General features: G+C 50.6%; 1 protein-coding gene across 4 annotated transcripts in view; it reads right to left on the minus strand.

The window, feature by feature from the left end:
* Nucleotides 1-6605: 6605 nt before the first annotated feature.
* SCARF2 (scavenger receptor class F member 2) overlaps nt 6606-12878 on the minus strand; it is a 99738-nt gene continuing 93465 nt past the window's right edge. For 3 of the 4 annotated variants that reach the window (XM_030583441.1, XM_030583444.1, XM_030583442.1), the window contains 2 exons: nt 10034-10186; nt 6606-8899 (listed from right to left, as the gene is read on the minus strand). In XM_030583441.1, the coding sequence (XP_030439301.1) occupies nt 7665-8899; nt 10034-10186 (1388 nt within the window). In that variant the 3' untranslated portion in view covers nt 6606-7664. The remainder of the gene's footprint in view (nt 8900-10033; nt 10187-12878) is intronic. The other variant, XM_030583443.1, reaches the window with a different exon arrangement.

Consider the following 12878-nt stretch of genomic DNA (forward strand, 5'->3'; position numbering starts at 1 on the left):
TGAGCTTGGACTGCACAAGCCACAGAGTAGCTTGTCCTTTTGTGGCTTTGGTATTGCTACCTTCTCCACCTCTTTCACTGATTGGGGAATCTCCTCACTAACAAAATCATTAAATAAAGTGGCTAGTTTGTTTGCAGTGATATCTAATGTCGTCTTACAAAACGCTCTTGGGATCCTATCCGGTCCTGAGGATTTTCCTGTTGGCTTTGATTCAATCACTTCCAGAACCTCCTCTTCCTCGACTCATCTATCAGCTGGTCCTGAGTTAACTTTGGTATGTTGGCCTCATTAATATATTCCATATTCTTCCCCATAGGCTCTTTATTGATGGAAATGTAAAGATTTGTATAAAACCTCCTACTTTCTTCAGCGATCTCCCTGGTTTCAAATTTTACTTTTTGTGTGTGTATTTATTTGACTCTTTTCCTTCTGTTTTCTTTATCTATAAGACTTATTTTCCCTTCATAATACTTCTAGTTCACCTAAAGATCTCTTCAGGTTTCTCTATAAGTATGGCATGTACTGGTCCTCTGTGGAAGAAGAGGGGTTTAAATGAATGTCCCATTCTTTTATGCAAGGTTTGCAGGTTTTTTTCAAGTATCAGAGGGGGAGCCGTGTTAGTCTGGATCTGTAAAAGCAGCAGAGTCCTGTGGCACCTTATAGACTAACAGATGTATTCGAGCATGAGCTGTTGTGGGTGAATACCCAGTTCATCAGATGCATGCTCCAATACATCTGTTAGTCTATAAGGTGCCACAGGACTCTTTGCAGTTTTTTTTTTTCAGTCTCTTTTAAAATGTTAATTTTGATTTTTCTGTCCCTTCACCCCCCAGGATGCCAGACTAATCAATTACCTTCAAATTACTGTTTTATATGCATCCCAGTCAATGTTTTTAAATGTTTGACCTTTATCATTAGTAGCTAATGATCAAGGAATGACCTAGATACTTAAGAAAAACTCCAACTTGACAAAACTTCTTGTAACATATGCCATTACAAGACTGTTCTAAAATCTTGAGCTCACTTATTCTTAAACCTCCCACCATAAGTGACCCTTCTGCAAAGACAGTTACAAATATTCTGTTATTAATAGATCTAGAATGAAGCTGCATGCCCGGGCTGCCCAGAGGATTCAGAAGCCTGGGGTGTTCAGCGGTGGGGGGGCCCCTGCTGCTGAATTGCCGCCGAAGACCCGGAGCGGAAGAAGCTCTGAGGGCCTGTGCTCCAAAAGTTTTCCAGGGCCTCTGGAATGAGTGAAGGACCCCACTCCAGGGGCCCCGAAAAACTCTTGTGAAGGCCCCTGCAGGGCCTGAGGCCTGGGGCAAATTGCCCCACTTGCCCCTGCCCCCCGAGCGACTCTGCTGCCTGCACTGGAAGAGGGCTGGGTCCTGTGCTAAATTATTATTGACTTTGTTTATTAAAGCCTAAGAACCACAACATTAAAATAGTGACAACTTTATACCCATCAAGTATGCTGTAACTATATGAAGTGTCTGGGTATGATACAGACCAACTAACTTCCATTTAATTATATTCCTTTGTTGGTATAACCCTATCAAAATAGGGCATCTAGCAGCAGCCTTCACCACCTTTCTCCTTTTCATACTTTTCAACGCTGTCTCCACTGGAGGCTACTCATATCTACAGTATTGCTAACTCCAAATGGTGAAAAATCAATCATGAGTCAGGCTCACCAAAAATCATGAGTTTGGCTTTAAAATCATGAGATTATGTAAAAATAATAGGTTTGCTGTTCTTTTTATTTGCCTTCTGCTTTTTGAAACTTTAGGATGTGCTGAGGTCACATTTTTGAAACTTTCTCCACAGTCACGAGGGCTAGAAACTTATTTTTTTTTTTTTACGAACAATGGCTGAAATAATCACACATCCACATGACTTCAGGAGCTGGGGCTTTAAGGAGAACAATAATTATCATGAGAGTCATGACAAAATCATGAGAGTTGGCAGCACTGCATCCAGGGTTTAGTTATGTGGATTGAGGCTGGTTTGCTCTTTTATAAATCTTCATATGTGTTCTTAATTTATACCAACCCTTTTGCAGAAAGCAAGATTAAGCCGCCCCCTTGTTTGCTGGCACCTTTTAAAAACAGTAATTGCTGAGGTGGGGCTAAGCAAATGGGAGCCCAGAGCCTCTCTCTCAGCCATGGCCGGCGGGTGAACATTGGGGGAGGCTAGCCCCCAGCCCATCCCCCTCTGCGTGTGGCCACCGCCCCCACCCTCACAGTCCCAGCCCCGGAGTGCCAGGTGGGCAGCATGGCTAGAGTGTCCCCAACCCCAGCTCAGGGTGGCCGGGTGGGCGGCACAGTGTGGCCCCAGCCCTGGGCCTTACGAGCAATGCCCCAGCCTGCCTGCCCCACCTCTCGGCCCTCGGGAAGGGAACTGGAAGCAGGCACGTGGGGGCCTGGGGGTGGAGTGTGGGCAGGGCCCTGCCAGGCTGTTTGGGGAGGCACAGCTTTCCCCTGGCCACCACCGCATGCTCTCAGGTCAGAGCAGACAGGGGCCGTTGGGGGAGGCAGTGAGAGGCAGAGCAAAACTCTTTGCTCAACAGCAGTCGGGTGAGGGGAGGAGAAGAAGAACCAGGAGCCCCAGCCAGCCAGCCAGGGTGAGAGCAAGGAGACTTCAAAGCTCTGGTTTAATGCAGCATTACCAGCTCCAGGTCAGCACCCCGCATCCCCCAAAATCACGAGCCTGGCTTAAAAATCACGAGATTTAAAACAATAACATTGGGGGATAAGTACATTTTCTGGCTGGTCTTTGAACTTTTAGGGCAGCATTTCTTGAACTGGAGGGGGGAGGGGTCCTATCCAAAAGGGGGGACGCAAGCCTATTGCAGGGGAGTTGTGGTATTGCCACCCTTACTTCTGTGCTGCCTTCAGTGCTGGGTGCCACCCGGAGAGCGGTAGTTGCTGGCTAGGCGCCCAGTTCTGAAGGCAGCGCCACCATCACCAGCAGTGCAGAAGTAAGGGTGGCATGGTATGGGGGAGGAGGGGTCATCACACCCTGAAATATTTTCAAAGGGGGGGGTCCCAGAAAAAAAAGTTTGAGAACCTTAGTTTCAGGGGTTGTTTTCCAGCTTGCTGGCTGGTCAGTTTTGTTTGTAGTAGAAGCTGGGGCTTTAGAAGCAGAGGACTCCAGGGGCAGGGCTTTAAGAGAAACACTACGGAGCCCGATCCAACTGCGTGAGTGGCAACACTATAATGGGGCAGGGAGAAGGTGGCGGTGGAGAAACAGAAAGCCCAAGAAGAGGAAATGGAGCCTGAGGGGATGAAAAACCCCAAACCAGAGGGGGGGCAGATGTAGACACTCCTAGACAGAGCCTAACTCAAGTGAAAGGGGAGGAAAGGAGAGTCGGCCAAGCGGGAGCCGATCATAATTAAGGAAGCAGGGACGGTGGAAAAAGACATCCCAGGCTCCTTCGGAGCGGTCGAGGGACCCGTGCAGATGCCCCACCCCACTGCAGTCCCAAGGAGCAGCAGCACAGGCTCTCTTTGGAGAGTCAGGAGAATCCCAGGCCTGGAGCAATCAGGGAGGTGAGTGGAGGGTCCTCAATCCACTGCCTGATACAAAGGAAGAGGATAGGGAGACTGACCCTCCCCATGATCAGACCCCAGTGCACCCCTCACAATGGGAACTGCGCCCCATTGAGAGCTTGGCATTGGCTGGAGAGAGGTAAAAGGTGAATTAACTCATTAGCCCAGAGGTACCAACGGCACAAGAAGGACGTGAAAGAGAGGAACAGCGCAGCCACGTGCTCCCCGACCTGCCTTGTCTCTGGCACTGTAGCTATAATGGCACTGTAGCTGTAATGCTGCATAGGCTGTAAAGTTGGCGGGAGTGAACACTGTAAATAAACCGCACAAGGTGTCTCCGAGCCGTTTGGGGGCGAGAACGTAGGCAGGAGTGAGCCTGCCATGCCAGTGCCCTAATGACCTCTGTGCTACTTAGGTGGCGCTCTTGCATTTTTTGGGGCTGGGTTTGGTCTGCTATGCTGGGGACAGGCTGACCTGGCTTTGGCACCGAGAGGGACTGAGGCTGAGCATCCTCAGCAGAGTTTGTTGCTTCCCTCCGGCTTGCCATGTGCTTAAGGGCACATCTACGCTGTGGTTAGACACTCTCAGCTGACCCGTGCCAGCTGACTCGGTCTCAAGGGCTGCTGGGTCATCTAACTGCAGTGTAGCCCCTTCCCAGGAGCCTGCAGCCTGGGCTCCAGCCCAAGCCCAGACCTCTACGCTGCAATTCAACAGCCCTGTGAACCCGAATCAGCTGGCATGGGCCAGCCCTGGGTTTCTAATTGCAGTGTAGGCACACCCTAAATATCTCTGGACCCCTCTCCTTTACATTTCCTACAGGCCAGCGCAAGCGGCTCCCTGCTCAGCTTGCCCGCTTCTGTGAAGCCCTCTCTTGGGCACCTCACTCGCTCCCTATAATGCCTTGGTGCCTTCCTTGGTGTTGTGCAGGGTGCCTAGGAACTGGGCCTTGCAACGCCGCAGTCCTCTTTGTGGAGTGAGCAGTCAGGGCGGGATGGTTCAAGGTATTCAGGCTCCTAAGCTGTTGCTAGGCTGTGAGAGAGCCATTATTGCCTAGCATAACTCCTGTGGAAAGCAATGTGAATTAGGTGCTTAGGCACTTCTGCAACTCCCATTAGGTGTCCAAAAGCATCCTCAGGCATGTTATGCCTTTACCAATCTGGTCCTTAGGTCCTACAGGCCTCCTGGCTAGCCTCACTGTCCTCTGGTGCCAGGGGTGATTTAAACCAGTTTGAAAGGGGCCTGCTGAGGGAGCCAGCCTAGGACTCTTTTGAAGACAGACAGCACAGTTTGTGTCCACTGCCTCCCCAGTTATAGAAGGGTCTTGGGGGCTAGTTCAGGCTCTTCTGCCTTGGTGAAATTGTGAAAGGCCCCCAGAAGCTAAGGCAAGCCCCCCCCCCCAACCTAGCCCAGCTCACACCTTTGTGGCTCACCTGCTTCCCTTCCCTGCTGCTCTTATAGAAGAGCTACAACCATCCCACTGCACCTCAGGGGGGCTTCACAGCATTGTTAACTCTTCCAGTGCTGTGACTCTGGCCCCTGCTGCAGGAGCTCTCATGGAAAGCTCCTACCATCAATAATATGGGGGAAACACAGCATGAGTGAATGCCTGATTGCCTAGGGGCAGATGTGGTGAGATGCAAGTCAAGAGATCATGAGTGATAGCCCTAGTTCTTCCACTGCCAGTTGATAATATATCTGCTCCTCTTCTTATTAACCAAGGCCTCATACTGCTGTCTGAGGGGAGATAACAATAGCTCATCTATTTTCCCAGCTACAAAAACGAGGGTTATGCCCAGTGTCACTAATGGTAGCGATGAAAATGAAACACAGGCCTCTAATATAACAGACCCACATCTCATCTGCTTTGCCACACTGCCTGTCAGAAGGAATGTGCCAAATTATGTGCTTGCATAACCCCTGCTAACAGCGTGGCTATGTCACCCTCTAGTGGCTATACTGCATATGAAGGTTTCTGATTTTGCGACTGTCTCCACGCTAACAGCTGGTTCTTCTTCAAGGAGTGTCTACGGGTGCTCCACTTCAGGTGTGCCTATGCCTCTTGAGCCCTTCATTGGTGCAGTCTAGCTAGCAGCGCCTGTTTGGCCCCGGCAGGCGCCCTGTGCCTTCTCACGGCAGATACCGAGGCTATTCTGGGGGTGCACAGGCAAAATGCCCTCACTTCCTTCGCTCCCACCACAGCCTGAGACAGAACCCACGCATGTCCACCTAGACTGCTCAGCCTCCTGGTTTTTCTTGCAGGTAGGGAGTTTCTAGTTGTAAGTTAGGGTTCCGTATAGTTAGTTTTCAGGGGAGAGGGTAGTTTTATGACTTTACATCCAGAGGTCTAGGATTCCATCCCTGTTGGGACCCCAAAGAGGGGCTTTGTCAGACATGGCTATACTGTCTGTAACCACTAGAGAGATTTGGGCACCTACCTGCTTAGCTCATTTGGAAATTCTGGCTTGCATGAATTTTTGGGGTCCAGCTCATGACTTTGGAAGATTTAGGCTGGCCATACAGCACCAGCTCCATTTCCCTTTTATTTGCTTCCTCATTTCAATATGGTGCTTGTTTTATACATAAAGGACTTATCAGTGGCTAGACCGTGGGCTGAGTGGGCAGAGAAGCAGCTTCAGGTTCAATCTGACCAGCTCAGAGGCCCTGAGGCTGAAGTGACAGAGCAAATTAATGATAATGCTAACAGCTTATGATGCCATTCCCATAACTGTGCCTTGCTGAAAAGCAGCCACCTTGGGGGTGGGAGAGGGCAGCCATTTCATACAGTCTGCCCTGCACAGGGGTGCCAAGCAGGGACTTGGTCTGTGTCATTGAGATGTTTGGATTTGAAGGTCTCTTCTGAAGGTGTGTGGCTCCTCCCTGTAATCTGCAAGGAACTCCACATCCCCTCCAGAGGGAGCAGGGCTAGGTCAAGGGGCAGGGTCTCACACCACTAAGCATTAAAATAAACTGAAAGGAGCCCGGTGGGAGCCTTAATGCAGCCACGCAGCAGGCAGTGATCGGCAGAGGGCACGGGAGGAGAGAGCACCAAGGATAGAGAAGAAATACACTTTTATTAGGAAAGCTTTCTGCAGATGTGCCAAATTCTGTAGTACCAATCACGCCACACAACTCCAGTGGAATGGACCCCCTTAACTGGGACAGCCTCTCTGAATGGCGTCAGGCCATAAATAGTACTTTCTTCACAGCCACCACCAGCAGCAACATCCTCAGACACCGGAGGGGGCATCAGTCGAAACCAGCTCGACCCCACGCTGACCGAAGCAGCGTGCCTGCAGAGGAAGGTGATGCCCGGGGGGAGTTTACATCTTCAGAAGATAAAAAGCTACATGGCAAGGAAGAAACACAAACTAAACCCAGGAGAGTAAGCACCGCTGGTCCCCGTGCTCCACTGCTCTGGATCACGCAGGCTCCGCAGCCGGCTCCTCTCTGCCACAGCCACTTTCAGGATGGACCACACAGGGGCCCTTGGCCTTGGGCACATGGCTAGCAACAAGGGAAGACTGGCACTGGCCTTGTCTGCCCCTCTAATACATGGAGCAAGAGCCTTGGCCTCTGGCTGCCATTCGCCAATGTGAATGCGACAGACCGGATTAGGATACAGGAAGCAAGCTAATCCGTTACTGCAGAATACAACATGGGGATTTCTAGTAAACAAGCGCTGCTTATGCAACCAATAATACTGCTACAAAAAGGACAAGGGGCCCTGCTCAGAGTCTCATGCAGCTACCCCCTCAGAACTCAGGGCAGGCCAATGCAACCCGGCCAACCCTTCCACATCTGGGGAGCTCCATGCAGTCCTTCTCCCTGCAAAAGAAACATGGGACGCAAGCTGCTCCAGCCCCCGGGAGGAGAAGATACATGGCAGAGGGCGCAGCGCAACTTGGAGGTGGGCATCTGTGATGGGCAAAGAGTCCGAGGCCCCAGTGTGGGACAGAGATGGCTCGGAGGCTTCTCCAGAGCCCACTTCCCAGTTCAGACCTCCATTTCCACTGACCCTTCCTGCAGACTTGCTGAGAGCAGAGAGGCTTCCTCTGCCTGCCAACACTTGTCTGGTGCAGTAAGAGGTCAGCACCTGGGGCCCACGGGACTCCTCTACTGAACTGTCTGAGGGGGCATTATGGCTGCTTTGGGCTGCTCCAAGGTGGCTTCTCTGCTCTTCTTCCTAGGGGGCTTTTTAATGGGTGTTTTTTTGCTGGTCTGGTCACTCGGGGGCGCGTGCTCCTGGCTGCTGCTGCTGGAATTTTGCTTCTCTGCCCTTTTGGCCTCATTGACCGCGGTCTCCGATACAGGGCTGATCAGTTTCTGCAGGTTGGGGGAGGTTGGCAGTGCAGGCTTGCTGGATTTCTGGCTGCTGCTGGTGGCCACAGAGCGCTTGGCTTTCTGCGGAGGGGTGGGCTTCTCCCTCTGGGACTGCAAAGGGCTCACCCCATTTTGCCGGGTGCTGCCATCGCCCTTGTTGAGGCTTTGAGTCTTTTCCTTCAGTTGAGCGGCCAGTAAAGTGGCTGCCTCCGAAGACAAATGGGGGTGGACAGCCTCGGAGCGTAGCTTGCTGTGACTGGGGCTCCGGGGGGCTTCCTTGCCTTCCCCCCCTTTCCTGTCTGGGTGGTAGGTTCCCATTTTTTTCAGAGCATTTTGGACGGCCCCATTGATGTTCTCCATCTGCTCCGAACTGGCCTTGGTCTTCTGCTTGGGCTTGGATGGTGACTGGGGCTCCCCAGAGAAAGAAGCTTTGCCCTCTGGGAAGCTCAGCTCTTTCAGATGTTTCTGCGCTTTCTCTTTGCTCCTCGCGTTGCCCTTGTCATCGGCTTTTCCATGGAGACCAGCCGAGGTCTCACTCGGGCTTCTCTTTCTCTTGGCCTGAGTGTGCTCAGAGCAATCAGGCTGCATGGCCGCTCTCTCGGGCGACCTGCTGGGAGCGGGTAGCGAGTTGGACTGGTTGGAGTTGTATTTCCCATGAATCCAGGACACTTTAGGCTTTGTGGAGGGATCGGGGGGAGGGGGCTTGGTTCTCTCCGGGGAGGGGGATTTACCATTCACTCCAGGGCTTTTGGTGTCCATTGTATTTTCATCTTCGTCCTTGGACTGCTTGGAGAGGCGGGCGATTTTGGCATAGAGGGCTCCGCTGGTGGAGCCGGAGCCACAGGATGACCTTTCGCTGTCAGAGGATTTGAGCAGGGGTGTTTCGCTGCTGTCTGCTTGGAAGGCCTTGACAGAGCCTGTCTCTTTCAAGAAGGTATACTCTCCAGCCTCCTCCGCGCTGATTGGGGGTGCCAGCTTCTCCACCAGGCTGCAGGCAGGGCCTCGCTCTTTGCTTTCACCCACACCCTCTGCAAAAGAGAAAGCACAGATACATTACACTGTACCATGGTGCACAGGAGCCAGGATGGGGCATGAGGGCTCCACAGCGAAGCGACAGGAGGAAAGGGTTGGGACACAAGCTATAATCAGGCAATGCTTTATACTACGCCCATGGGCCTTCTGTCCCTGCTATTCACTGCCCTATGGACCTTATACCCCTTCCCATAGTCCTGTTATATACCCACACACATCCATTGTTCCATAGGCCTTATACCCACCCCCTCACATGGGCCTGCCATACCGTCCCCACCAGCCACCCCCTCAGAGCAGAGCAGTCTCATTTGTATGTTGGGGTTGGTTCTCTTGAAGGGGTTGATCAGACAACCTAGGGCAATGGAGCAGCCAGAACACAGCTCAAAACCCCTCAGTACAATAACAAGGCCACGTGCTGGAAGCTGACAACCTACAACTAAGGTCCAAGAAAATCATGCTTCTGGGACAAGAGCCTGCTGAGACATGGATTGCCACGAGGTGAAATGCTTGGCCCTCCTAAAAGGTTGGTGCGGCATCCAGGAGTCCTGGGCCCAGTGTCCCAGAATGAGGATCTGCAGGAACAGTGTCCATTCTGAGCAGAGATATGTGTTCTCTTGGTTTCTAAAATAACCATGGCTTTTATTTTAGAGCTGCTTTGGTGTTGTCAGGGTGTTGGTTTGGTTCCTTTATTTTTGAAGGAGAAAGAATCGTCCCATTGGCTTGGGAGAACCACACAAAGCATTGTACGCACTTTGGACAGCTCCAAGAGCAGAGGAACCTCCAGGATGAGCCTTGGCAGCGTGCCTCTGAGACGTCAACTAGACAGAGGAGGAAAGAGTGCAACGGGGGGAAGGCGGGGCAGCATCTCTGCTGAGCTCCCATCTGTTGGGCAGGGCTGTCTTTCGGCGGATGGGTGGGCTGGTGCCAATCCCAGTGTGCACTGACAGACATTCTGTATCACTCCCCACTTGTGAAGGCATGTTACCCCCCTGCATCACAGGGGATGCTCTGCCAGGGGAACAACCCAGAGCTGGAGAGCCCAAATTGATTAGCAGTGGCAGTGGGGATCATCCTATCCAGCCGCACTACCAGGCTCCTGGCTCTGCCCACCCTGCCCAACATCCACTCACCCTCATGGGGTACACAGTACACTGGTCCCTCGTCGGTGGTGTCAAAGGAGGAGAAGGAGCCCCGGGAGGACCAGGAGGGAGACGGTTGCTCCACTACTGATGGTGGCTCAATGAAACTGCAGTTCATGGTGTTCTCCAGGTCATGGTGAGCCACTGCAACGGGAGAGAGTGGAGAGTTTAGAGCAGCACTCTCACATCACCTCCATGTGCAATCTTCCTTGTACAACCTTGGGGGAGAGAGAGACTCCCACTCTCAGAAAGCCAGTTCAATTTCCAGAGAGTGTCCATCCAGAGCCATCCGAGCACTTCCAACAAGGGCTACATACCAGGGAAAGTGGTTGAAATAATAATTAAAAATGAAGTAGTAAAACATCTCGATTATCATGGTATGATCTGAACTAACCAGGGTGGCTTCTAAAATGGAAACTCATACCTCTCTAGTCTATTACAATGTTTTGAATGTGTCACTAAAAATAGCTCGTAAAGGGAGAACCTGCTGACATAATTATTTGTGCTTTCAAAAAGCCTTTGAGAAAGTCTCTCGTGAAAGTTTTAAGACAGCTAAGTTGTCATGAGTTGCAAGGTGAAATTTGTCATGGATAGAAACTAGTCTAAAGACAGAGAGCAAACAGTAGGAATAAACAGTCAATTTTCAACCTAAGTGGTTAATTGGAGGTGTTGCAAGACTCCATACTAGGCCCTGTGTTGTTTAATAGATTTATTAATGGTCTGGAAATGGGGAGGGGAAGAAGGGTGATGGCAAAATTTGCAGATTACACATTATTTAGGTTAGTCATGAGAGAACAATTGTGGATATTAATGATGTTAATGAATTTATATATCGAATGCTCTCTGCATTATATATAGTGAAGCCCTGTATGTTATGCGATGAAAATGCATCCCCCCCCCCTGCCCTCGCCGCTTGGAATAGTGAAGACAAGAACAAGCTGTAACTATCTGCAGAATGTACTTTTGGTACTGAGCTACACAGGACACCACTGGGTTGGAGGCAGACACAGGCCCAGTGTTAATGATTTACTGCAGTATGGACAATGGCTAGAGCTAATCAAAAAGCAGAGAAACTGTGTGAAAATTTTCAAAATGTTGAAGTTGTTTCCTTTTTATAGAATCCAAACCAGAACAATATTTTATTCATTTGAATATTTTTACCAAATATGTATTGAAATGCAAGGTAATTTACATCCGGAGAAATAATTCAAACCCCTCATACTCCTCACTGGGTCCTTGATTCACAGATTCCAAGGCCAGAAGGGACCATTGTGGTCATCTAGTTTGACCTACTGTATGACACAGGCCAGAGAACTGCCCCAAAGTAATTCCTAGAGCAAAACATTTAGAAAAACATCCAATCTTGATTTGAACGGTGACTGTGATGGAGAATCCACCACCGCCCTTGGTAAATTGATCCAATGGTTAACTGCCCTCACAGTTAACATTTTACACCTTATTTCCAGTCTGAATTTATTCAGCTTCAACTTCCAGTAATTGGATAACATTAGACCTTTCTCTGCTAGACTGGAGAGCCCATTATTAAATATTTGTTCCCCATGTAGCTACTTATAGACTGTAATCAAGTCGGCCCTTAACCTTCTCTTTGTTAAGCAAAACAGATTGATTAGAAAACATGTCGTGTAGCGAAGCCTCATTCTCATGGCTCTTCTCTGAGCCTCTCTAATTTATCAACTGCCTTCTTGAATTGTGGGCACCAAAACTGGCCACACCAGCGCCAAATAAAGACGACATGAGCATTGTTGTAGAGAGCTCTGCTCCATTTGCAAGAGCAACCAAGAAAACAAACAAAATATTTTGGTGCATAAGGACTGGCATGGAGAATAAAACTGAAAATCTTGGCATGCCAGTGTAGATATTCAGTGATACGATCTCCTATGGAACACTGCCCAGTTCCAGTCCACATGACTCTAAAAGGATATTGTGGAAATAGAGGAGGTTCAGACACAAGAATGATTAGAGGTGTGGGAAAAGTTCCAGATAAGGAGAGATTAAAATGATGGGGATTGTTTGAAAGGAGACAAATAAGATGAGATATGATAAAAATAACCTAGCCCTAACTGGTGGGGGTCAGGAGGAACTCCCCACGTGCACAGTATATCCCGTAATTGCCAGCTGCAGGTGTTCTTGCCCCTTCCTCTTCAGCAGCTGAACAGTGCATGAGAGCAAGGCTCAATGAAGAGAGAAGGGCTGTAGAAAGCAGCTCACCAGAGTGCAACCTATAAGTAGCTGGCTCCTTGACTGAAAGTGCTCTGCAGAGACACACTGGGTCCTGCCTTGGGAGTGAGCCAGCAGGCTATGCAGTGCCAGCTCCAGAACAGGAGGGTCCTGTGCAGAACAAACCCCCAGGGAACAGCGTTTCCTGTAGCTGATTGGCTCACAGATCGGGCTCTGAGTGACTTTCAGATAAATCATAGGCTGACATTGGCTGGGAGAAAGCTGGCCACTTCCTATGGGCTCTTTCCACGCTGCTGGAGGTTCAGCCACTAAACACACACCGAATTCTCGCTTAGACTCAAAGAGCACAGCAGCACTGAGGTTTCCCCACTCACCCGAGGCAAGGGGCCAGCTGTTATATATGGTCTTTCCTGCTGCACAGCGGTGGCTCTAGACATTTTGCCGCCCCAAGCACGGCAGGCAGGCAGGCTGCCTTCGGCGGCTTGCCTGTGGAGAGTCCGCCAAAGCCGCGGGACCAGCGGACCCTCCGCAGGCACGCCGCCGAAGACAACCTGCCTGCCGCCCTCAGAGCGACAGGCAGAGTGCCCCCAGTGGCTTGCTGCCCCAAGCACGCGCTTGGCGTGCTGGTGCCTTGAGC

This window comes from Gopherus evgoodei, chromosome 13 (genome assembly GCF_007399415.2).
Source record: "Gopherus evgoodei ecotype Sinaloan lineage chromosome 13, rGopEvg1_v1.p, whole genome shotgun sequence".
Classification (NCBI taxonomy): Eukaryota; Metazoa; Chordata; order Testudines; family Testudinidae; genus Gopherus; species Gopherus evgoodei.